This window comes from Halyomorpha halys, unplaced genomic scaffold (assembly GCF_000696795.3).
Source record: "Halyomorpha halys isolate HHAL.00 unplaced genomic scaffold, Hhal_1.1 Scaffold148.1, whole genome shotgun sequence".
Classification (NCBI taxonomy): domain Eukaryota; kingdom Metazoa; phylum Arthropoda; class Insecta; order Hemiptera; family Pentatomidae; genus Halyomorpha; species Halyomorpha halys.
The window spans coordinates 223,272-246,599 of record NW_027112919.1 but is presented as its reverse complement, the minus strand read 5'-3'; the positions used below and the strand labels follow the sequence as shown (position 1 = coordinate 246,599).

The 23,328-nt window shown below is 30.9% G+C and overlaps 1 protein-coding gene and 1 long non-coding RNA gene across 6 annotated transcripts in view; one reads left to right on the top strand and one right to left on the bottom strand.

The window, feature by feature from the left end:
* The window catches only part of gus (gustavus), a 100,450-nt gene extending 77,128 nt beyond the window's left edge, over positions 1-23,322 (top strand). For both annotated transcript variants that reach the window (XM_014417202.3, XM_067050591.1), the window contains 5 exons: positions 13,268-13,455; positions 16,256-16,441; positions 19,663-19,807; positions 21,894-22,052; positions 22,950-23,322. In XM_014417202.3, coding sequence (XP_014272688.1) covers positions 13,268-13,455; positions 16,256-16,441; positions 19,663-19,807; positions 21,894-22,052; positions 22,950-23,089 — 818 coding nt within the window. In that variant the 3' untranslated portion in view covers positions 23,090-23,322. The remainder of the gene's footprint in view (positions 1-13,267; positions 13,456-16,255; positions 16,442-19,662; positions 19,808-21,893; positions 22,053-22,949) is intronic.
* LOC106678604 (uncharacterized) overlaps positions 1-23,328 on the bottom strand; it is a 49,619-nt gene that overhangs the window by 21,880 nt on the left and 4,411 nt on the right. Inside the window, exons 3-4 of one of the 4 annotated variants that reach the window (XR_001342792.3) lie at positions 16,228-16,455; positions 6,991-7,749 (exon numbers count right to left, since the gene is read on the bottom strand). This is a non-coding gene — a long non-coding RNA (uncharacterized lncRNA). Of the gene's footprint in view, positions 1-6,990; positions 7,750-15,284; positions 15,533-16,227; positions 16,456-21,221; positions 21,370-23,328 lie in introns of those variants that run through there. The other 3 variants (XR_010844276.1, XR_010844275.1, XR_001342791.2) reach the window with 3 other exon arrangements.

Here is a 23,328-nt window from a genome sequence, read left to right as displayed (position 1 = left end):
CGGCTCTCTTTCATGAAAATTATATATATCATTACTATTTTGATCGCTATTGTTCTCCCCCTGACCGAGAACTGCCCAAGGTCGATTCTCGCTGATGAATATTAAAGTCCTTCCATGGTTCTCTGATCCTCTTGAGGATGGCTCGTTCTAATTGGACTTCCTCTCTTTGTCTGCTGAGAGAAAAAGGGCTGCCAACCGCGACTTGACTTCCCTCGCCCGTGAACGATCCGGATATACTTCTTTCGCTATATATGAATATATACAACTAGAAGTAGAGTCGATTATAGTGTAGACCGAAAGCGGATAGTCATAGTTTTCGTTTAAATGTGTTGGATGTTTTGAGTTTTATATAATTTTAATTTTATTAATAATTTTTATTAATACAAATAATTTTTGTTTGATCTCATATTTTCGTACTTTCTTAGTATATGTATTCTAATTTTTTGTCACTTATTACAATGTTTGTATCTTATTTTGATTTAGCCCATAAGAAGACCTTCAAAGTATACGCTGGTTAATATTAAATAGTTTTTTGTACCATTATTGACCGCCACCCGGACTATCTTCCTACAATCTACTTCTTCGTACTACATTTCGGCCCTTCTCTTTAAACATCCGTGAAGAATGAACCAATATGAGCGAACTATATTAAGAGTTTATATAGTAATTTGAACTTGTTTATAAACACGAAATGTCAATTGTTTAGATAAACTTAATTATAGCAATATTGATTGAATGAATAAAAAAAAAATAATATAAACACGCTCCTAACACGACCTAAACACGTTCGACAACCTATCAAGCTTTTGCCATTATGTCATGATCGATGCTTTAAATAAAGAAACGAGAGTAATTCATTTTATTCAGTAACTACGCCTTTAGAAATCTTTATGTTTTTAAAACTGATCTAACGATAAAATTGGCATCAAGTAAATATCTTTAGAAAAAAAAAAACATATTTGGACATACGGAGTTGAGCTATGGGGGCTCCACTGAACCATCAAATTCCTCCCGAATCCAATCCTTACATTCCAAAATCATTAATGCTCCTTACATTATTACAAATCAAGTCATCCATCAGGACCACAATGTCCCATATGTTGCCGATTTGGCCAGAACCAGATACCAATCCTTCCATGATAAACTTCCCAACCAACTTGTTTCTAACCTGGCTTCTCCTTCACTACCTAATAATCCTCCTAGGCGTCTGAAAAGAAGATGGCCTCGGAATCTTCTCGTATAAAAACATTTTTGTAGTTCTATCAATGGGTAGATACTCCACATGTTTGTATCATGTCATTATAGCTCTTACAGCAAAATTACTTGATGTATATATATATGTATACAGTTGTTAATAACAATAAATAAATTATATTAAAAAAAACAAAAAAAAAAAAACGCTTTCCGTATTTGTTCTTTACTACAAAGAAATAGATTATACATTTCTGAAAAATATACAGACGTGCTCAGATTTGGTATAATTATAAAAATATAATTAAAAGCTTTCGAATTAAAACCTACCTTTTTATTTTTGGTTAAAGTTATCTAAATAGGTTTATAATAAACATTGTTTAAATGTTTTTAAATTTAAGAAATAGAAATTCTTTAATTTATTTTTAATATACAGATCAGTAAGAACCACATAACTCTTTTGAAAATGTCTACTTTAATATATCACATATTTTTTTACCATGATCTCTAAAAAAGATTATTTTTCATATAATTTAAAAAAAAAAAAGGAAGCATTTTTAACAATATTTTAACATTTTCATTTTTGAAACTATAAGTAACGTCCAATTTTTGACGAACTACTCATTTCCTTTGTTTTGGATATCTTAAACTATTTTCTTTATAACTTTTATTAAGTAAACTTGCAACTAAGAACTAAGAAAAATTAGCAGTCTTCGTTCTAAATATCATTTCTATAAGATGTTTTCTGTTTTGATATCATCACACCTCTCAATGAACTTAGGTTTTCTTTAATAGGTCATCGCTGATCCCGTTTCGAAAGACTTTTTATAGAATTTTCTCATCCCAAAATCTATAAGTAAATATTTTTCTGTTATTATTAATATATGCTAAATTTAGTCTCCGATCACAAAGGTTAAATTTCTCGACTAGTGAACCTGAAGGTTTCTGTGTCTACACCTGCCTCCTTTGTCTAACCGTGAAACAAAGCATCCTTAATCCAAAGAATGCAATGTATGTTCTTTATATTCCTATTAAAACGTTAGGATCTCTTTTGTCATCTATAAAAAATATGAATAAACATTATATCTAATTAATAATTAACTAAAAAAAAAAATAGTTTATTAAAGTAATAAAATTTAAAAAGTGTTAAAGTATAAACGTTAACGTTAGCAGTGGAGTGTCGATATATAGAAGGCTGTGTACAGCAGTGGCCTGTTTAATCAAACAAAGTAGGAAGTGACGTCATCGGGCCCAACGAACAAACTGCACCAGTTTGTCAAGTTCACAGCCCCCTGGATTAAACAGGCCTGCCAACTCGTTCTACGACTGCTTATTTCTTTAATTTTTTTTTTAAAGTTTTTCTTTTATTAATTTTTTTTCCGTTATTTAGTTTTGATTACATCCTTTTCGAATTGTAGAAGAGGGCTTTGATTAATATGTTGTGTATAGATATGTAGGCAGGGAATGATGGGAAGTCTGAGGGCCTTCAAAACAGGTTTCGATATTAAAGTTTTATATTTTTTGTTAGGATTGTAATTAAACATGATTTAACAGGGGTATTCATAATGTTATGTTAAATGTAAAATATTTTACCATGTTAAATGTTAGAAGTATAGGATTGTGAGCAGCCCTATTTAAAGTCATGTTAAATGCATAAGAGCTCCTAGCGGATTTTTTGAGAACCTTTCCTTCCAAAACCTCTTTTTATTGTTTACTTTTAAGTTTGGATTACAATAATTTATTACAACGTGCCTAAAGTGAGTTAAAATTAGAGTTATGTGAAAGTTTGACTACTAATTGTCTTCTTTAAAAACGTCCAAAATCTGTTGCATGACATCATTCTCTATTTAGCAAACCTATTAAAAGACTTTCAACCATGTTATATGCTATATCGTTTTAACATGGTGAAAGTAGGAAATATTTCTCCATTTAACACGCTTTAACATGTTAAACTTAAAATCATGAATACCCCTAACGTAGTATATTTCTATTATAATTGTTACAGCATTAAGTTGTTAGTAAATCATATGTTATTTAAATTTCCACTTTATTGGGTTTTTGTTTATACATTTTTTTTTTTAGATTCATTCTCTAGGACTAAATTCGCAATGCAAGAGCATTTCACTGCTTGCCAATAATCTTGCAATGTTAAAATGTGATGAACTAACAAAGATCAGGCGGTTTGCTACTTTTCTTTTCTGGTGGGGGACAAATTTTTTTAAACAATTTAAACCGAATTTTCTAAATATCGAAAAATATATAAATTTTCTCAACTATATTATGATGTATTTAAATTTCTCTTTAGATTGAACTTTTTAAAAACGTGAAAATATCCATTCTTTATGCCTATCCTTGAGGAAGTAACATATGATTTATAGATAGTAAAAAATAATATTTACAGCTATTATGAATATGATATATTTGTTTTGTTTTACAATTACATATTTGCTTTTTTATTTCGTGTTCAGTTACTCCTCAATGATATGTTTTCTTTGTTTAATTTTTACGTTTAATACCAAACATAGTGAGAATAAATTATGATAAGATAAAAAATGTATAATATGTGATAATATTGCAATTAAATTCTTGATTAAATATTTATGCATGACTTTAGTTTATGACTTTAGTTTTAATTCAATGTTTGATTATTAATAAATGTGAAATAACTACATTATTAAATTCAAAGGTAAGTATATTTCATCCATATTAATTTATAACAATATGTTCTATGTTTCGGCCCTCATGCCATCTTAAAGAACAAAAATGTATTCTTATAATTTACAAACGGATATGAGTTGTATAAATATACATAATTCAAATATTATTGACAAGCTAAAATTCTTCAGTATACTATTATAATTAATAATATAAATTATTAGTATAAAATTATAACCACAGCCATCTTGATTACCTTTTTATTAACTTCAAACTGTACTGTACTGAAGTGTGCAAATGAAATTTCTTTTCCTGAAAATGGTTTGATAGCCGAAACGTATAACATATATTGTCACAAATTGAAATATTCTTGACATTAAATTTAATAATGAAGTTATTTAGGTTATGTAATCATGCAGTTATTTAACATTTATAAATAATCAAATATTAAAATAAAAAAGCAAATAAAACATCATGAAGATTTAAGAACTGCTCTAGTTATAAATGAAAGTCATACATGCATATTTAATCAAGAATTTAATTGCAATGTTGAATCATAATTTATCTTTTTTAAAACAAAACTATATTTGGTATTAAACGTAACAATTTTTTTTTTTTAATTTATTTATTTAGTGTGATTTAAAACAGTAGAAGTAATAAATACAATAAGTAAATATGTTTTATGTTTCATTTACACTTGAAAATCTTGGGATGGAACCACCCATTGGTGGTACTTCAAGCATTAATTTAAATTAGAAGGTCCCGTGGCCATCTTCTTTTCATACGCCTCGGAGGGTTATCAGGGATTGTTAAGGATGAAAGATTAAGAATTAATGGGTTAGGATGGGTAAGGAGTTTGGAATGAAAAGACGCATATCTGTTTTGGGCCAAATCTGCAACGAATGGGATGTTAAGGTCTTTGTGGATGAGTTTAAACGTAACAATTAAACAAAGATAAAATTTACCTTCACCTTAAATAAGTTTTATATAACTACACTATTAGTGTTAACTAATTTTTTTATATAGTTCCAGTATCTTCTACTTCAGATAGTTTCATATAGAAAGAGTGGTAAGTTAATATGGTCGCATTAGAGTGTGTTTTATACGTTTCAGATCATTTTTAAATTCTGATTTGAGTAAAACAGCAAATTTAGCTTTAGCATATTTAGCAATTTAGCACAGAGGGTTTTGTTTTTAAACGTGTTTAATAATCAACTGTATATTTTTTAACCTAGTGAAGTTAGACGGGATATGACTCACCGTTTTAGTTTGCCGCCGTTTATGATTCATTGGAACAGCTGTTCTCGAAACGTTTCCTAATGAGTAATATAGCTTTTAAGACTTATAAGATTGTCGATATATATTCTATTAAATATCGATTTCTATGTTGTTTATTATTTGGTAGAAACTACTTCTTGTTAAGGATTTAGTTGTAAAAACTACGGAAATTATTTGTGTTTTGCACTTAAACATACGTGGGTGATCTTTTATTAAGATTCTCAAAACTAGGGTTAGTGATCTTATGCTTCTATGACTTGTACCTAACTAGACAAACCAAGGAGGAGCGTAAAACTGAAAACGCTTTTTTAAGCGATGTTAATAGCAGAAGACGCTAGAATTATCAGATCTATTTAAACTTTTACCTCTCTAACGCATAATTTAGATCTGAATTACCATTTTCATTTAGCTTACATGTTTTTAAAATTATTACACCAAATTTCATTTAATTCTAAAATCGCTAAAAACGTTTGCGATTAACTTCCTGAAAGTTATTTGTAAGTTTTAAAATTATATATTCTTTGTCTATTATCTTAAAATGGTCAATTCAATTTTATAGTAACTAAAAAAAAAAAAAGTCAAATTTTCAAGCCATAAATCGCCTGTATTATTTTTTCTCCAAAACATTAGCCATTTTCTCACAAATTATTATTTTTTTTTTTTTTATGAATAATAATAAAAGATATCATTATTCAGGGCAATAAGTATTAGCGTTCTAAGTATTTATTCACGCCAGTAATTATTCATTTTTAGTTTAAAAATAAGTTTCTATTGCTTTGTTGTATTAGAATTCATTTGCTATACAACGAAACGTCTGTGCATTTTGTGGTGACGCAAATGCATATCTACAGTTGTATTATGTTGTTGGCCATAAAGCGTATAGTGCCTCCTGACACAGACAAAGCAGTTGTTCTTCAGGAGCTCCAGGGCAAAGACCCTCTCAAGGCCTGCTGCTCCTGAAGAACACAAGGTTGTAGAAGGAGCAAGACAGCTGCTGCCACCATATGCCTCTCTTCTTCCATTACATAACCTCGCTCCTGAAAAATACATTCTCTTCGGTTCGCTTAAATCTTCTCTAGATAATTTTCCATATTCTAATATTACAAAAAGCTTTATCCTAAGTGTTAGGAACAATGAGAAATTACGATTCAACTTTAAGAGTGATAATGATGGTTGTTAGTGATAGGTCGTGTAAACTATGACATCTACTTCATCATCATGTACTTTTGTCCTGCCAAATTTGCGTGGCAGTGGACAGTGCTTGACAGTAATAGTCTCATAATTCTCAACAGGTATTTGTTGTATTCAATGATTAGTTAGTTTTTATCATTCACTACAGATCAAACTGTCTTGCAGGTTAGGTTTGTTGTCATACTGCCTGACTATAATTATAATACTACAACACTGTCACCTTAGAGAACTAAGCTTTAAATCCTGATTATCACAGCTGTCTTGATCAGTTCTCCATAGATGAACAATTCTAATGGCTTTGGAATTTTCTATTAATATTCTAAGAGAAAATTTAATGTAACAAGAGAGTATTTGAAACGCATTGAAAGTGCATTAAACATTGAAATTTAAAATATAAGTCTACATAGAAAGTTCTATTAAATTTTATATCAATTAGCATTCTAAGGTTTAACATGACATTCGTAATCTAATAACATGGTAACGTAAATACTACCAGTCATAGAACTTCTCTGTTCTGTGAAGTTCTGATTAATAGTTATTTTAATTAGATACTTATGGAGAAACGATCTATCGTAAGTTCTATTATATTTACGCAAACACTATTATTATTTTTAAAAAACGCCTCATTTCGGAATCCATTCGTACCTATTTACAACAAAAATCCGTCCAACATAAAGTGAATAAATACTGTATCTCTTTGACCTACCGACATATCTTAAGGGTTTCATTCTATTGTGCTTTAAGTTAACTTTTGTATTATCTTCTTTTTTTCTTCTCTGCTGTATAACATTAAAATCCATTTTTTATTTGTTATATCTTATATTTACATTTTTTGGTTTGTATTATATATTTATATGATCCTCCACCTTTTCCTTATATTTATTGCTTTATAATTAGTGTTTTTACTATCTAACTTTACAACACCTTTCTACCTATTATTATTACTGTTTTAATTAGGCCATCGGTTGCTTTGCTCGATTTAGAAATACAATACCCACTGTGAGGTGTATTTCAGTTGTGGACCATTCCAGAATTCGCATCTATAGAGATGTTATAAATGACCATGTTCTACGTTGTCACTTTTTTGTTGTTTTTTTAATCCGTTTACATAATGTCAATATATCATTCAAGAACGAGTAATCAAAAACAGCAACTCTACAGTATCCTTTGCTATGCAGATATAGCCGCGATATAAAACTGATTATTGCTATCGCAGGGATATTTCACAGTTCACGGCCGAATCGCGGTGAGTCACCGCACACCTTCTTCAAGACGTATCTTCCACAGCCGTTCCTGGAACAGAAGAACCAGCTCCCACGGGAACCCTGTCCAGGAAGTGGTCGGGTCTTTGAAGGAATCACCTCTGTTGCTAGGGTTTCGGATTGCTCTTCAAATAGTGAGCCTATAATGACTGCGTACCTTCCCTACCTGGAACTTAATATATTAAAATGTATTCGGAATTCCCAAGTATTTTACAGCTTGATATATACTTGTTAAAAAAAATAACTATCAATGATACCTAGAACGTGGGAGGAAATAATACGCCATTGCATCACTCTTTGACGTGTTGGAAATGCGCAAAGGCTGGCACTCGCTCCCTGTATGCCAAGTTGAGACGTAATTGGCAATCTCGAATGAGTCATTCCAAGTAGGCGTGTAATGAGGCAGCCTTTGCTCCAAAGAGGTTTCCTCGAATATGAGTGAATGCAAAGAAATGGCTTTTTTCGAAAAATTATCTCTTTCGGTGAACTGAATTGGCCTAAATCTGAGGAGATTTTAACAATATTGCGAAATAATCAATTTTTGTTATATTTGAAGATGTACCGCTGATTCAGGTAACGGCTGTTAGTTAATAGTTTTTATTACATTATATTTCATAAGAAAAAAATATACTTTAAAATATATTTTTATTATATATTTAATTAATAATAAGGAGTCCTATCATAAAGGTTTTTATTACCATTTACATCTTTCTCTTATATTATTTATTAATATAACCTTTCATTTATTAAAGCTTTCATAAAAAATTTTCTATCGATATAACTTAAAAATGAACAGGGGTAAGTAACAATGATCCAGTGATTGGTTTCCTCTGTTATATATTACGAAGGTTAAAATATGAGTTTCCCTCTTTAGTCCGATTTAGATGATGTTTATTTTTTTTTTCTAGAGAATTTACTTATTTTTTAAAATGAGTTATTAAAAAAATTTTTTTTTGTTTTAAACAATTCTTTTAACTGCTTAGTAATTTTTTCCCCAAATCCATGCTTATTGTCTAGAAACACGATTAATTATTTCAGTAAGCCAGAGAGTGAGTAATGATCCCGGTGACAGACACATGCAGATGAGTTTTATTAGACAGATCACTTTTTTTATTAGATAGATTACTTTTTTTACAGATATATATATATTTTTTCCGATATATTACTTAGGTTCTAGTTACAACTGTTACAATTACTGCTAAGTAATACAGAGTGATATATTATTATATAAATTAATTTAACTTCTTATCTAGAATGCATATTTTGTTTTGTTGTGAGTAGTTTAATTTTTGCTGTTATAAAACCTTATATTTTTAGAATAATGATTTAATTAATTTATTGTTAGAGAGTGGTTTTTATTAACACAAACTTCAATGATCCATTTTTACTCTCATTTTTTAAATTTTAAAATGCTTCCAACGTTTCGGCCCTTTGGCCATTTTCAAATAGACAACATTAACGTCATAATACATTTTCAGGATAATTGCCCATGTCTTATATAAACCATGTAATGTTAATACAAAACTGTTCTACAAAAATTGCTCTTTTTTTTTCTATTAACCTCATTAACAATATCAGCATAATTTTGTATTGAAATTATATGGTTTCTATAAGACATGGGCAATTAACCTGCAAAAAAGACAATTTAATAAATTATGACATCAAGGATTAAGGTTGTCTCCTTGAGAATGGCCTAAGGGCCGAAACGTTGGAAGTCTTTTAAACAAAAAGTTGAGAATAAAAGTGGTTTTGTTAATAAAATTATATAAGTATATTTACTAGTCTATAACCGAGGTAAATAAATAATATATTTGTCTTAAGCACGAAGACATGGCTATGTTAGACGAGTCGTATAGTGCGATGGAGGGATATAGAAGGCCGAGCCAGCTTAGAACAAAGAGCTGCCTTCCCCTGTCCACTTCTTTTTTTATATTTTTCTCCTTTTCTTTTCTTACCTCTTTGGCGAACTTTTTTTCCCTCCCCCTCCCCTATCGCTCCTCTGTAGAGCTTTATGGCGAAGTGGTTTTTCACGCGTGATTCATTATGGGTTTTCTCTCGACTCCGTTCGGGAGAAATGACTCATTCGACGCTAAATGTATAATTTAATCGATACTTTCGTGCGGTAAAACGGCCCTACGGATCCATATTTTACGCCATGTTACACGTTTGTTGCTGGGATTATTTCTTTTTCTATTCTACGATTATTATTGTTGTTAATGTATTGAGCGATGATAAACTTCAGTACGATCCGTGCGGAAGGTTTGTGAGCTATCCCTTCATCGTCTATGTATCCCATATAAATAATTTACTTTTCAGGAATTTCATGAAGGTAAAAACCTTAGGATTAGATCTAGGAATATATTCAAGTTTTATTATTTTAAATACTTTTTTTTAAGGTATAGACTTCACATTCACTGAGAATGTGCTGTGTATTTTGTTAATCCTTTAGACACAGACGACAGATGGAATTTTGTACTACTACCATCTTCTTGGTGGGCACATTCTTATCGACCTGGGTGATTACCAATCTTTTTCAGGTTTAGGTAAAATTTACCTTTTTCCTTTGAAAAATTCCTTCTTTGTTTTCTAAGATTCCGTCCCCCTTACTGATCCATCAGCGTAACATGTCAGGACCCCAATGCCTCTCTACCTTTCTTCCTCTATGCCTCAGTTATCTAATCATTCGAATATTTAAATTATATTTTTTAAAAGTAATAATTATTCTCACAAGAGATGTTAATGCGTATGAGGAATGTTAGTGACAATATAACAATCACAATACTGCGCACATTAATCTTATCAGAATGCGATAAAGAATGGAGTCTGAATTCTGCCTCGCTGCGACATTGCCCATTAATAATTTACGATACATTATTTGCTTTTATATTAATTACTTAATTATTAAAATCCAAATCGTTTCGAGTTACTGTGAATATTTAAGCCCAGATTCCACGTGATATTTTCTGTCATAGCAATTAAAATCTGCATGATAGTTGATAATATTATCAACTATATGCCGCAAATAGGCCTCTTGACAGTGCACTTTCGCATCTTATAACCTCATGACACCAACCTTTTACGGCTTGTATGTTTTCTACTTATTTGTCTATGGTAACATTAGTTATGACTGTATTGAATCATAAATTTTGATATTCATTCATAAAGTTGTATTATAGAAAGATAGTCCAGGTGGCGGCCAATAGAGGTATAAAATATTAGGAAAAACTAAATATTAAGCAACGTTTCGTCCCACTTTGCAGGGCTTCGTCAGGGCTAAATGAAAACAAGAATGTAAGAGAATCTCCAAACAAATACAAAGCTTAAGTTCAGGAAGTATAAATATAGGTGAATGAGAATCTAATTACTAATAAATATAGCCAAGTGTGATAGAATTATGAATAAAGGATTGGAGTAATAAATTGTAGAAAAATATAATAACAGGCAAGTGTGATAGAATTGTAATTAAAGAACTATAGTAATTATTAGTTTTCTATCCACCTAAATTTATACTTCCTTAACTCGCAAAATGAAGCGAAACGTAGGTTAACATTAAATGGTTTTTTCTACTATTTTGTACCATAATTGACCGCCACCCGGACTATCTTCCTACTTCATATGGTGAACTATCATCTTCCAATATAATGTTCAATTGTTAGCGAGGTTAGGTTCACTGTCAGCGTGTAATCAAGGACTGTATTACTGATAGTGCTGCTGCGAAAGATATCTGCCCCGTCGAAAAGGGCCTGTTGGTTAGAAAATCATTCATTGTTTACATTTTAATTGAGTACGTAAATTTCATCTTATCTAGCATAACAATTAAGAGAGATCCAAATCATAAAGATTTCTACCTCATTAAAATAATGGCACTATTAAACGTTGAGATAAGATCTCATGACCGATGACTATTAGTATGAACTTAAATCGCAAAAGCGAGCAAATTATGCCGGCATATCACGATCCAAGAGGCATTGGTTCAGGATCTTACTTTAAACTAACCTTTTACACTTTTGAAATAGTTTTTATCATGAGATTGTTGAGGTTATTAATATATCTAAATGAATATTTGTAAATATCTCGAGATGGCTATCGATTATTTTGTCAGTTATTTCGAAAGTTATCCCGTCCCTCAAACTGAGTCCTTTCGTCACTTTCACTCCGGAGTTTAGTTGGTTAAGAGCATTCACCGTTTGCCCAACGTCGAAGGGGAGTCCCTTCCCCAGCAGCGTCTGAGCTCACAAAAAAAAAATATCAGGACGGTCGTGCTTTCCAACTTTCGCTTCGCCCCCTTTGGTCTCACTAATTCGGAGGATCTCTTGAGAAATATATCCTACTCGATGGGCAGAAGAAACGGTCCTCCGAACTTAGTTTGGAGTGCCTTTCACTCGGAAGAATTATCCCTATGGGCGCAAGAAGAAGTAGAAGTCGCTTACCGGGTCCGTCACGAGGTCGATTTCGATAAGCCTTCGATGTGTCATGGTAAGATAAGTTGGAGCTACATTATTTAAACTTGAGTCTGAAAGTCTTTGTAGATCATGTGGCATTCCAAATTGTAAATTCTTTCCGTTTTTCGAAAACAAATTACACAGAAGAAATAATAAGAACACTTAAAACTCGATAAAAATAAAGGACATTGATACAAGTTTGGTTGTATTCATTTATATGGATGGATGTTTGAATATAGAACTTCATTTTTTACTACTACACTCTGATTTATAACATTGGACGATTATTAATTGACCGTATGTGATTGGAGCGAGATGGTCGGAATGGTTTTAAAAAAAAAAAAAGTACTCAAAATTACAGAACTGCTTATTAGAAACTTACGTTTTGCTCCATGTAGCATGTTAGTTCATAAGGGCTAAATAAAGAAAATAATAACATTGTAAAGTATGGTGGGACGGTTTACAATTCAAAATTATTTTTCTCTGTAACTGGAAATCGAACATTGTTGCTCCCAAATACATACACCATGAAATTCTCACACTTACGTTTATGAAGGACTTGAAATTCGATAGTCGTCAACGACACGTTCATTTTTTACATTGACTACTGAACAACTGTAATACAGTTCTTATTACTTGCGATACCAGTAGCGTAGGCCGTTACCGGCTCGCCTGCTGCCCAACCCTCGCCTCAGGCTAAGGGCGATATATAATACATAACATAATATATATTCAAGCCTGGGGGAGTAATATATCTTATAATGGTATAGAGATATATATTGTGGCATAGCTCGCCCCAGATCCGCTGACCTTTGGCCCATGTCCCACACAGGCTGATAAATATTCGCTCGACAGTTTGTCACTATTATTCGAATATCTGGCTCCGTGCCCAAACTTCCCCGGCGGCTATTAACTGGATTTCGAATAGTATTGTGGAAATTATTCGTCGTTCATTTGTCGTGGTCAGATGTCTGGAGCAGGCCGCATCGTAATTCAATTCGAGGTCTGTTCTGTGCCAAAGCGCACGACGAAGATAATAATAAAAAAGTTTCAGGAAATTATTAATTTTTTTTTTTAAATTCTAAAATACAGGTTGGTTATAACTTTCTTTTTATTGAAGTATTGAAAGTCTTTTACTAGAGCTAATATAGTTCAGAAACCATAGTTTTATATTATAAGTAATTTTTCATCTTTATTATATTATTTAATGCTTTGGTATTAATACTATTATCTTTATTTGCTTTGCAGATGGTGTGAAGAGCGTAAATAGAGAGAGTTCGGCACCCTACAAGCCTGTCATCCCACGAGAGCTGGCACAGGACTTTCAGAGGCCTGCGCGACTGGACATCCTACTGGATATGCCACCAGCTTCCAGGGAAGCACAGATAAAACACGGATGGAATCCCGACGATAGGTCACTTAACATATTTGTTAAAGTGAGTTTAAACATTATTTCTATCCATTACAATCGATCACTCAAATAATTTAACAAACTCTGAAAATTATTATAATCGAAGTCTAGTTATTAGTTTTAGTAGAGGTTAAATCGAACAATATTTTAAAAAGTGCCTGAAATTGAAAAACGGCATGAAACCCTCCACTCCCGCCCTCCGTGGTAGCCTTACTTATCTGACTTCTCAGACAATTATAGCGAGTAGGTTGGTCGAGGTACGACTTGTCACAACACACAAGAGGATGAAGATCATAACACACAAAAAAGGCAATCCTTCCCCGCCGGACCTGCCCCGCTAAGACCCCCGGGTAGCGACGGTCCTATATCACTTTTGAAATAGCTAAAAACGGGAAGATGGGACTTTAAGATAGTTTAATCGAGCAATATTCACAAAACTTCCACTAAATGTGATAGTGTTTGCTAAATCAAGGTTACAGATGTTATTTAAAGAAGTTTTACAAGTCTTGTCCTTGATTCAATTTCTCTTAGAACCAAAAATAACTCCGATGCCACTTCTGAGATGCGATAAACGAAAGTAATAAACACTTGAGATGAAAATCTCATAATAGTCTTCACCGCGGTTTTTACGTAGTTTACGAAATTAGTTCACGTTTTAGCGGAACACAGAACGTGCTGAAGTCGATTGTGGTATCGATTTTATGTACCACACTAATTCAAATTAGTTTTTTGACATTAAAATACTAATCACAGGTTGGGTGATTACCTCCTAGGATGTATGATTTGATTAGTACTATAAAAAACAGCATAATTAGAACATGAAAACTTTCTTACTTTTTACAGTTAGACGCACATATGTCTGCCAGCACTCAAAATAAAGGAAATTCAACTTACTATAAAGTAATTTATGACACTTATCTTCGTAGGGGTAGTAGTGTTTATGATATTCACATATGAATATAAATTTGCCAAATGAAAATTTGTCCGAACAACTATAAATCAATTTATTTTAGCAAGCATCATGAAAACTACTACTCCTACCAAGATAAACTACTTTATAGTACATTAAACTAGCTTTAATTTGATTGCTAATAGACATCTGTACGTCAAATAGTTCCTGAAATGTATTTTGCTCAAAATAAATTAACTAACTACTGATATTTTAGTACATTTTTATAAAATGTTGCTTTTTAAAAAATGCTATATCTCGAGAACTATTGGAGGTAAATAGCTCTATTAATGCTAATATTTCAGCAAATTTACTCTCCTTTAAATAATGTTCTTTTAGATTTTCTAGTACTGTTGGTAGTTTTTAAGATATAGAGCTCCGAATGAAAAATTAATGTTTTTTTTAAGGGTTTGAAACAGCCGCCATTTTTTATTACCCCTACATATACTTGACAGACTCATCAATTTTGACTAATAATTATACATAGTTTTCATTAAAGGAATTAAAAATTGGGGTGAGATAACTGCCTTTCATTTACCGGTCTGTATTAATAGAAATTATGTTATATAAATATCCTCCTAGTCAATTTTACTGAATCAATATATTTAAGAACGCATTAAGCTACCTTTTTTTATACTCTGTTTTTTTAAATTCTTTGAATGTAGCGCTTAAGCAGAGCCTTCTAACGCCAGAGAGTGTTAATTGTTTCTGGGCAGCGTTAATACAAAGAAATTATCAAGCGGTTTTATTTATTTATTTTTAGTTTCTCATTATTAGTAATACTACCCCGAAAAATTTTTGTCAAAGACGTTTGACTGTTCATCTGTGTTAGTTCCTTACCCAATAGTTGTTCAAATAAATTATAACCTCCTAAATTATCAAGTAGTTTTTGTCTATTTATAAATAAAAAATTATTATGGACTTTCTATTTAAACTTAAGTCTCTTGAAAAGGTTTGAACCTACATCGTGTGCAACTGTGGACTGAGAGCAAAACCTTGAGGAAAGTGTTGCCTAGTGAAGGTTATGATCAGTGAACTCGCGCCTGGCCTTGCTGTCTTTTCTCCTTTTGCTTTATTTCCTCTTAGCTCTTTGGCCAATTATTATCTGCTTGTGGGTCTCTTTTGTCGGTGTTCCTGATCGACGTCGGGAATTCTAAAGTATTTTAGATAGCTGGTGTTTTAGCACAAATATTCTTAATTTTAGTTGTTTATTGTATCTCTTAATATATAATTTATTGTAGTCACTAGATTTTTTTCTGAACGTCTTAATATGAGTCATGTATATTAAATCACTTAAATATTATTAAAATTTAAGTAAGCTAAGAATTTATATGAAAAAAAAAAAATCTTTGATAATTGAAAATAATTTTCAGCATCTGTTTCAAGACATATCACTTGAGAATTATTAAAAATCGATGTTATATAAAAATCTCTAGGTATATATAATTTTTTCATTAAAAATATAAATGGATCAGAATGGCAAAAGTAATAATAATAATATTTTAAAAGGAGCATAACGGGCCTGAAATAGTTCAAGCATGCTTGAGCTTGTGCCACTTTTAAAGTAAAACAACCATCAGAAGATTTTTTAAATAGTATTCAACTTGAAACTTTGTAGTTAAAAAATCAAAAATGAGTTCTTACATATTATTCCGTCCGGACCAGTTATGTGTTATTATTATATTCTTGTAGCTTTAATTAGATCACAGCTGTCTACTTCTGCTCACTTTGCTCACCCAAGATATAGTCAAACTGCTAATAAATCTTTTTCAGATTATAACCCAAAACTGGTCTGTACAGTATAATGCATAAGAAACTAAAAATTTGACGTATTTCTTGTTAGATTACCTTATTAATAATTCTTTTTAAATTTCAGGATGATGATAAGTTGACTTTCCACCGCCACCCAGTAGCACAGAGCACTGATTGTATCAGAGGTAAGGTCGGTCTGAGTAAAGGACTCCACGTCTGGGAGGTCCATTGGTCGACGAGGCAAAGGGGAACCCATGCAGTTGTTGGAGTAGCAACACAAGATGCTCCTCTCCACAGTGTTGGTTACCAGGTAATCATCGAAACCTTTGTGACAAATATAATGTTCAATTATTTATTTAACTGATGAACAAGAAATGTAACACCTTACAATAAACTTAACATATATATTTTAAGATAGTTTCACATGTTTACCACTGGCCACAAATCTACACCAGCAAAAATTTCATTAACCGACAAAGTAACAAACGTCGGTATCCAATGCATATATGGTTTTTTGTTCAAGAGAGGCCAATATGGTGGATATTGAACTTGTGCCGGCTATTACCTTCAATTTAAATTAAACTCTTTTATTATAAAAAGAAACAAAACCATAAAACCCGAAATGAAAGAAAACTTAATTATTGACAAAGAAGAAATTAGATGATAACAATTCATAGAATTAATATTGCATAACCTTTCATTAATCAGTAAAATTTAATTTTCATTCAAGTATTTTTTTTTACCAAATACTTGTTATTCAATGACCCAAACATATCATGTTTTTATAACGGTACTAGCTAACGTGGTAATGCTTCACTATTGCTATATTTGAGGATGTATTTAGATTTAATTATACTACGATAGTTTGATTCAAATTATTGTATTTAGTTAAATTAAACCTATAGGTATAGTTTATTATTATGATTTGGTAACATCAATTGAACCATTATATGCCATGACATTAGTTTTTAGCATTCTTAATGATAAAAAAGCAGACATTTATCTTTCCTAAGGGTCTATTAACGTAGAAATCGGATAAAATGCTGAAGAGTTATGAACGATTGTATATACACATTGGTCACCGGATTAAAAAAGTAAATCCTTCAAATAAATAAAGGTGAAAAATAAATGATTTTTAATTTCTTTGAAAAATGGAATTTAGTTTTAGACAACACTAAAACAAATATGATTTGCTTGTTCATAAAAAAATATTTTGACCTATTTTACCCCAAGCCACATTATGTTTTTATAATTTTTTGTGAATATAATATCGTTTAATAGAATCTATATTTTTTTTTCATACTCAATCAAAGAGATGAATCGATCATTAACTTTTTTTAATAGAAAAATAACCCTCATTGTGATTCAATATTATTACTATATTGAAAATATTCTACTGTCCTATGAAAGTGTGGTAAAAGATTTTTTCTATTTTTTTTTGAGGATATTTTATTATGAAAGGTATTTTCATGTATATACTACCGAAAATATAAACAGTTTTTAAATAAAAACTCTCCAGGTGCCTCGTAATTTTAAAAATAACTTCAATACTACTCTGCCGATCTACACCAAACTTGGCAGTTGTTTAGGACTCTAAAAACCTCACCAAAAGGCACAAAGCAGGTCTAATTAAACAAAATAGAACTGGGGTTATAAAATAAAACATGAGATTTTTTCCCCCTCATTTGAAACCCACATTTTGCCCTCAAAAAAACATCAAATATAACTTTTGTCAGTTTCGACTATAAGAGCAGACTTTCAGCTTTCCAACGGTTGTATTAACATTACAATCTGATAAAAGGGGGAGGAATTATTAACGATTATATGAAAAATAGTCGCCGGAGAAAAAAAAAATATGCTCGAATTGAATCGAGGTGGAAAATGAATGATTTGTAATTCTTTGCTCTGGGACAACCCTGAAAACAAATGTGATTTTCTTTTTTAAAAAAGAAAAAATTTGCTGACCTACTTTATTCCGAGCCTTACGCTTAATTCTGTTCATAACTTTTTTCTACTCAAAAGTATTTGTGTTAGGTTAAATACAAATATACTACTAAAATCAATTCACAACACTTTAAAGAACTAGTTTATACTCAATTGAAAGAATTTTAGAATACCAAATCTTAAACTAGAATCAATTACTGATTCCAAAGGTTGAGAACTTTTGTCTGTCATTTAAAAACAAAGAGCTTAAATTCCTATTTGTTGGCAGTTGTTAAACAATACTGAATAAGAACAAATGTGTGTATCACTAGTGCTTGCTTCAAGCTACCTTGATTTATGCCCCAAAACCAATCCAAGCGGGATCGTTCGCAAATTTAGGCAAGCCTTTACCACAGCTGATCCAAATTCTTTGGATACACATTTGCTCATGTGGAAACTGTGTAGATCCATCTTTAAATCTTTAGAAAGTTTGTTCGTATAGCTTCATGCAATAGGAAATTGTACATTTTTTTTAAGTTCGACTGAATAATTTTATTTTTTCTTTTATAATAATTTAAATTTTCATCATTTGTAATTATGTAAACTTCTTAACTATGTGAAAACCTTTATAAAAATATTCCTACACCTGATAGGTATAATTTTCTATAGGAATGAATATTGTCATAAAACAAATGTTAATTTTTTTTCTTATTGTTTCATGTTGAATATTGAGAAAATTTCATTGTTTAATTGTGGTGAACCTTGAAGTAAAATAAGAGTTAACAATGTAGAAACAGGAAACTTCAACTTCTATTGTTTATTGTTATCTATTTTGACAATGAAACGACCTTCATTTTGAATGAATTAATTCCCATAATGCCCCCCTTTAAAGTGGCTATTAGATTTTATATAGAGAAAGATTATGTTAAATTTATTCTCACGTAAAAATATAAATAAACAATTTTTATTACCCTAATGAATTTAGTTAAAGTAGATCCCGCCTAACTGGTACTCTTTGGATTAAATGGCGTTAAAAAAATAATAAATAATGAATTTTGCACTTTTAAATTATATTAAATTAGTTAGTCTAGCAAATCTTTTTTCTCGATAGACTATTATTTGTATAGATAATTGTCACAGAAAATAACTATTTTATCTATGTCCACTTGTTCTTAATTCCTATTAAATCGAGGATAAAGTAAATCTCGAAACTAGTTGTAAAACTCATTTATGATCTATCAAACCGTTTTCATTTTGCACTCAAATAAATGCACATCAGTGCTAGCTTTCTTCATTGGGATAGCTTCAGAATTTTAAAAGTGTTTTATCGAATCTTCTTTAGTGAGTAATCACCAGATCTCAACCATTTGAAAAAAAGTCTCAAAAATGAACAACACCATTGTTTTAAAACTTTATGCATAATTAAACAAGGAAGGTTATAGTGTAGGTTATCTTTCATACCAAGTTTTGTATTACATTAATATTGCAGTTTTTTATTTTATGCACTGGATTAACTTGCTCTGCTGTATATAAATATATGTAATATATCATATTTGTCTAATTTTCTTTTATTTATTTATAGTTATTTTTATTTTTTTTTTTTTACAGAGCCTCGTTGGAAGTAATGACCAGTCTTGGGGCTGGGACCTAGGTCGGAATAAACTCTATCATGACTCAAAAAATAATGCAGGAGTTATATACCCAACTATTCTCAAGCCTGATGAAACATTCATTGTGCCAGACAAATTTTTAGGTAATTTAACTTACTTTTTATAATTTTTTTTTTTAAGTGCCAAAATACTAAAAGTGGAATTTCACAGAAGTGTTTGAAGTTTATTTATTGCTATAGCTCAATGTACTATTAAATATCCTCTTGAAAAATTTCTTACACAATGCTACTTACCAACAAAGTGGCGAAGCTGCATATTTTAACCATTCGATCATTAATCAGAATTTTTTACTATGAAGAAGATGGCCGGGGTTGCGGTCAGGAAAGAACAAAATAGTTTTCAACTACTTAATGTCTGACATTTCACCCCACTTTGCAGGACAAAGCGTAGGTTAAACAGACATTGACAATAAATCAGAAGCGTGGAGGAGGAAAAAAAACCCTCCACTCCTCCATGTTTCCGATTTATTGTCAATGTCTGTTCAACTTATCGCTTTAAACAGTCCTAATGAAGCCCTGCAAAGTGGGTCGAAACCTCAAACATTAAATAGTTGAAAACTATTTTGTTCTTTTTTGACCGCAACCCTGATCATCTTCATAGTTTAAGTTATACGGTCAACTATTTATATATTGTAATAATTTTAAAATATTAAAAATAAAATAAAAAAGAATCTGAATAGTTTTTAAACTTTTTTCAAATATGAAAGAATAACTTGGGTTCAAATTTAAGAACTTTACTCTTAAATGGATAATATAATTTTATTATATAAAAAGAAAGACTCTTAATCTGTGTGCGTGTTGTTGTTCGCCCTTCAGAATACAGATACAATAATTTCTCTTAATTTAAATTAAAATCTATTTTACACATGTATCTATTGTTATGCATACAAGACTAACCAAGCTCACGGTCTTCCTTTTGAGATCCTTGATGTTCTTTGTTCTTCTTATTGTTCTGGCGTCCAAGCGTCCAAAATGGTTTCAATCTTCTTGCCAGACAGAAATTCATGAGGACCTTATCCTCTCTCTCTGGAGCCCCAGACAAAAGTGAGCACTTCTCAAAATGGAAACCTGCCTTGAGGTTACATGTAAACATCATTGTCCCCCAACAGTTAGGGATTTTTCCAAATGATTTATTTTCTGAATATTATTCATTTGCACTATTCCTTGATTTCTATTTTTCCTTTAATTTACTGTATTTTCAATTATGATGGGAAGAGTTAAAATAGTTTTTATGATATTTGAATCTGCTCAATGTGGCCTTGACAACATACCGCCATCTTGGTTTTTTGTATCACGAAGTTATTATAAACAATGAAACTTGGTTAGTTTGCTTTTTGGATAAACAAAACAAATGAATATTAAAATGATACATAAAATAAAACACATTAAAAACCATTTATACATCAAAATATACTATTTACTAAAAAAGAGCATATTACAATATATAGAATTTATTTTAGTTTTAAAAGTTGAAATAAAATTGTTATTTTTGTAAATATTGAAACCATAAATCTGACATTTGTTTCGTGCAAAAAAAAAAAAATTCAAACATTGATATTTTCTTTTTTCCAAGCGAGCAATATGGTAGTTCTTATCTCTCAACTTTCTTATTTTTCTCTGACACTTTGTCCATCATAAAGGGACACCTAAAATATTCATATTAATTACTTACAATTCACTCATACATAACATTATATTTCTACTAACATTTCTTACGATTGCTTTGTTCAAGTTATTAAAATGTATTTTTCCTATTTAAAGCTAATTGACCTAGTCAATTATCTTAAAACAAATTTATTAATCAATTAATATTCTTATTACATTAATATTATATATTTTTCAATGTTCTTTTTTAAGAATAACTGTTATACTATTGTTATAAAACCTACCTTCACCAGGTTAGGGGCTTTGTTCTAAACAAATTACAGTGCTAAATATATTTTATTTTTTAATAACTTGGAAAAATCAATTGTACGCTATGTTATATATACTTTTAGTGTTATGTGTTAGGGAATTTAAGTCAATAATATGATTATTTTCTATATATTAGAGAGCCAAAAGGCTGAAGAAAAATAAAGGAAGTTGAGAGATAAGGATCAAAGGATATTTGTGTTTTAATTTAATTTTAATGCAATTATTGGGACTAATGATGTTTCTTTTATCTTTTCAGTTGTATTGGACATGGATGAAGGCACGTTGTCATTCGTTGTCGACGGTCAATATTTAGGTGTAGCTTTTCGAGGATTGAAAGGAAGGAAGTTGTATCCAATAGTGAGTGCTGTTTGGGGCCACTGCGAGATCACAATGAAATACATCGGAGGCCTTGATCGTAAGTTCAATTTTCTATACTTTATTTTTTTAAATTCAATACATCTAACTGATCCAAATTAGTTTAAACATTAGTTTTGTTTCAAAAACACAATATACAGTAGAATTCCTATTAACAAGTCATCTTGGTACATAGATTGTATGTAACTGGTTTCTCTTTTGTCCTAACCAACGATTCCGTTTGTTAATATGAGGTGTGGAAAATTTTAATAAAGGTGTAGAATAAAAAAAAAAAAATTGAATTTAGACTTTTTTTGTTTAAGTTAGCAGTTCAGATAGCATATTATTAAAAAATGGTGACTGTTATATCTAGTAAGGTCAGAGAATTTTTTTGAACCTGTAAAAGTTTAGGAGTCAAAGGATAAAAAACACTGAAAGTCAGGAAATTTTATTTAAAAGACGAGTAATTCTAATGCTTATAGTGGAGAGACAAATGCATAAAATAGTGAATACATCACTTAAGCCGTGATGCTTAATTAGTCCGAAAAAAAATCTTTAGTACGATTTTCAGAAAAAAAATCTTTAGTACGATTTTCAAACTATTTAGGTTTAAAAAAACTGATTTTTTTGTTAAATAAGTTAAATTCGATACAAGCATATTTATGTGTGGTGGTATACAAAGGACAATCCCTATATAATTAGATATATGTTTACCCACTGAAGCCTCTGAAAAGGATAATGAAACCTTACGGTGGCCGGAAATTATAAAATATTTTTTTGGACTTACGAGGAGTCCGCTTAATTATACATAACATCATTATGTCATTACTTAAGGACCAATTTCAAGTTTTCCTTTTATTTTTTTGTTTTCCCGATCAACAAAAGTTATAGTTGTTTTTATATTTTTCCTGTTGATATGATTATTATTATCATTAATAATCAATTATTTGTGTTGCAGCTGAACCCCTGCCCTTGATGGACTTATGCAGGAGGGTGATAAGGCAACGAGTTGGCAAGCAGCAGCTGGAGGAGAGGATCTCAGACCTCAACCTGCCTCACGCGATGAACACATACCTCCTATACAAGGACAGGAGATAACATGTGGCGCAACCTGCACCATCATCGCATCAACTACCTCATCAACGCCCGCGCCGGCTCGCCTCACACCGTCGCCTCTCAAAGTGATTTGTCGGACGCACAGTGTCACTTCCAGGGACTTATTATATTTTACGAACAAGCGCTCTCGAAAGAGTCTATTATATATATATTATGTATAATTATTATAAGACCGCGCGATCTTGATTTCTCAAATAGTATTTTTGTGTATCTAATAAATA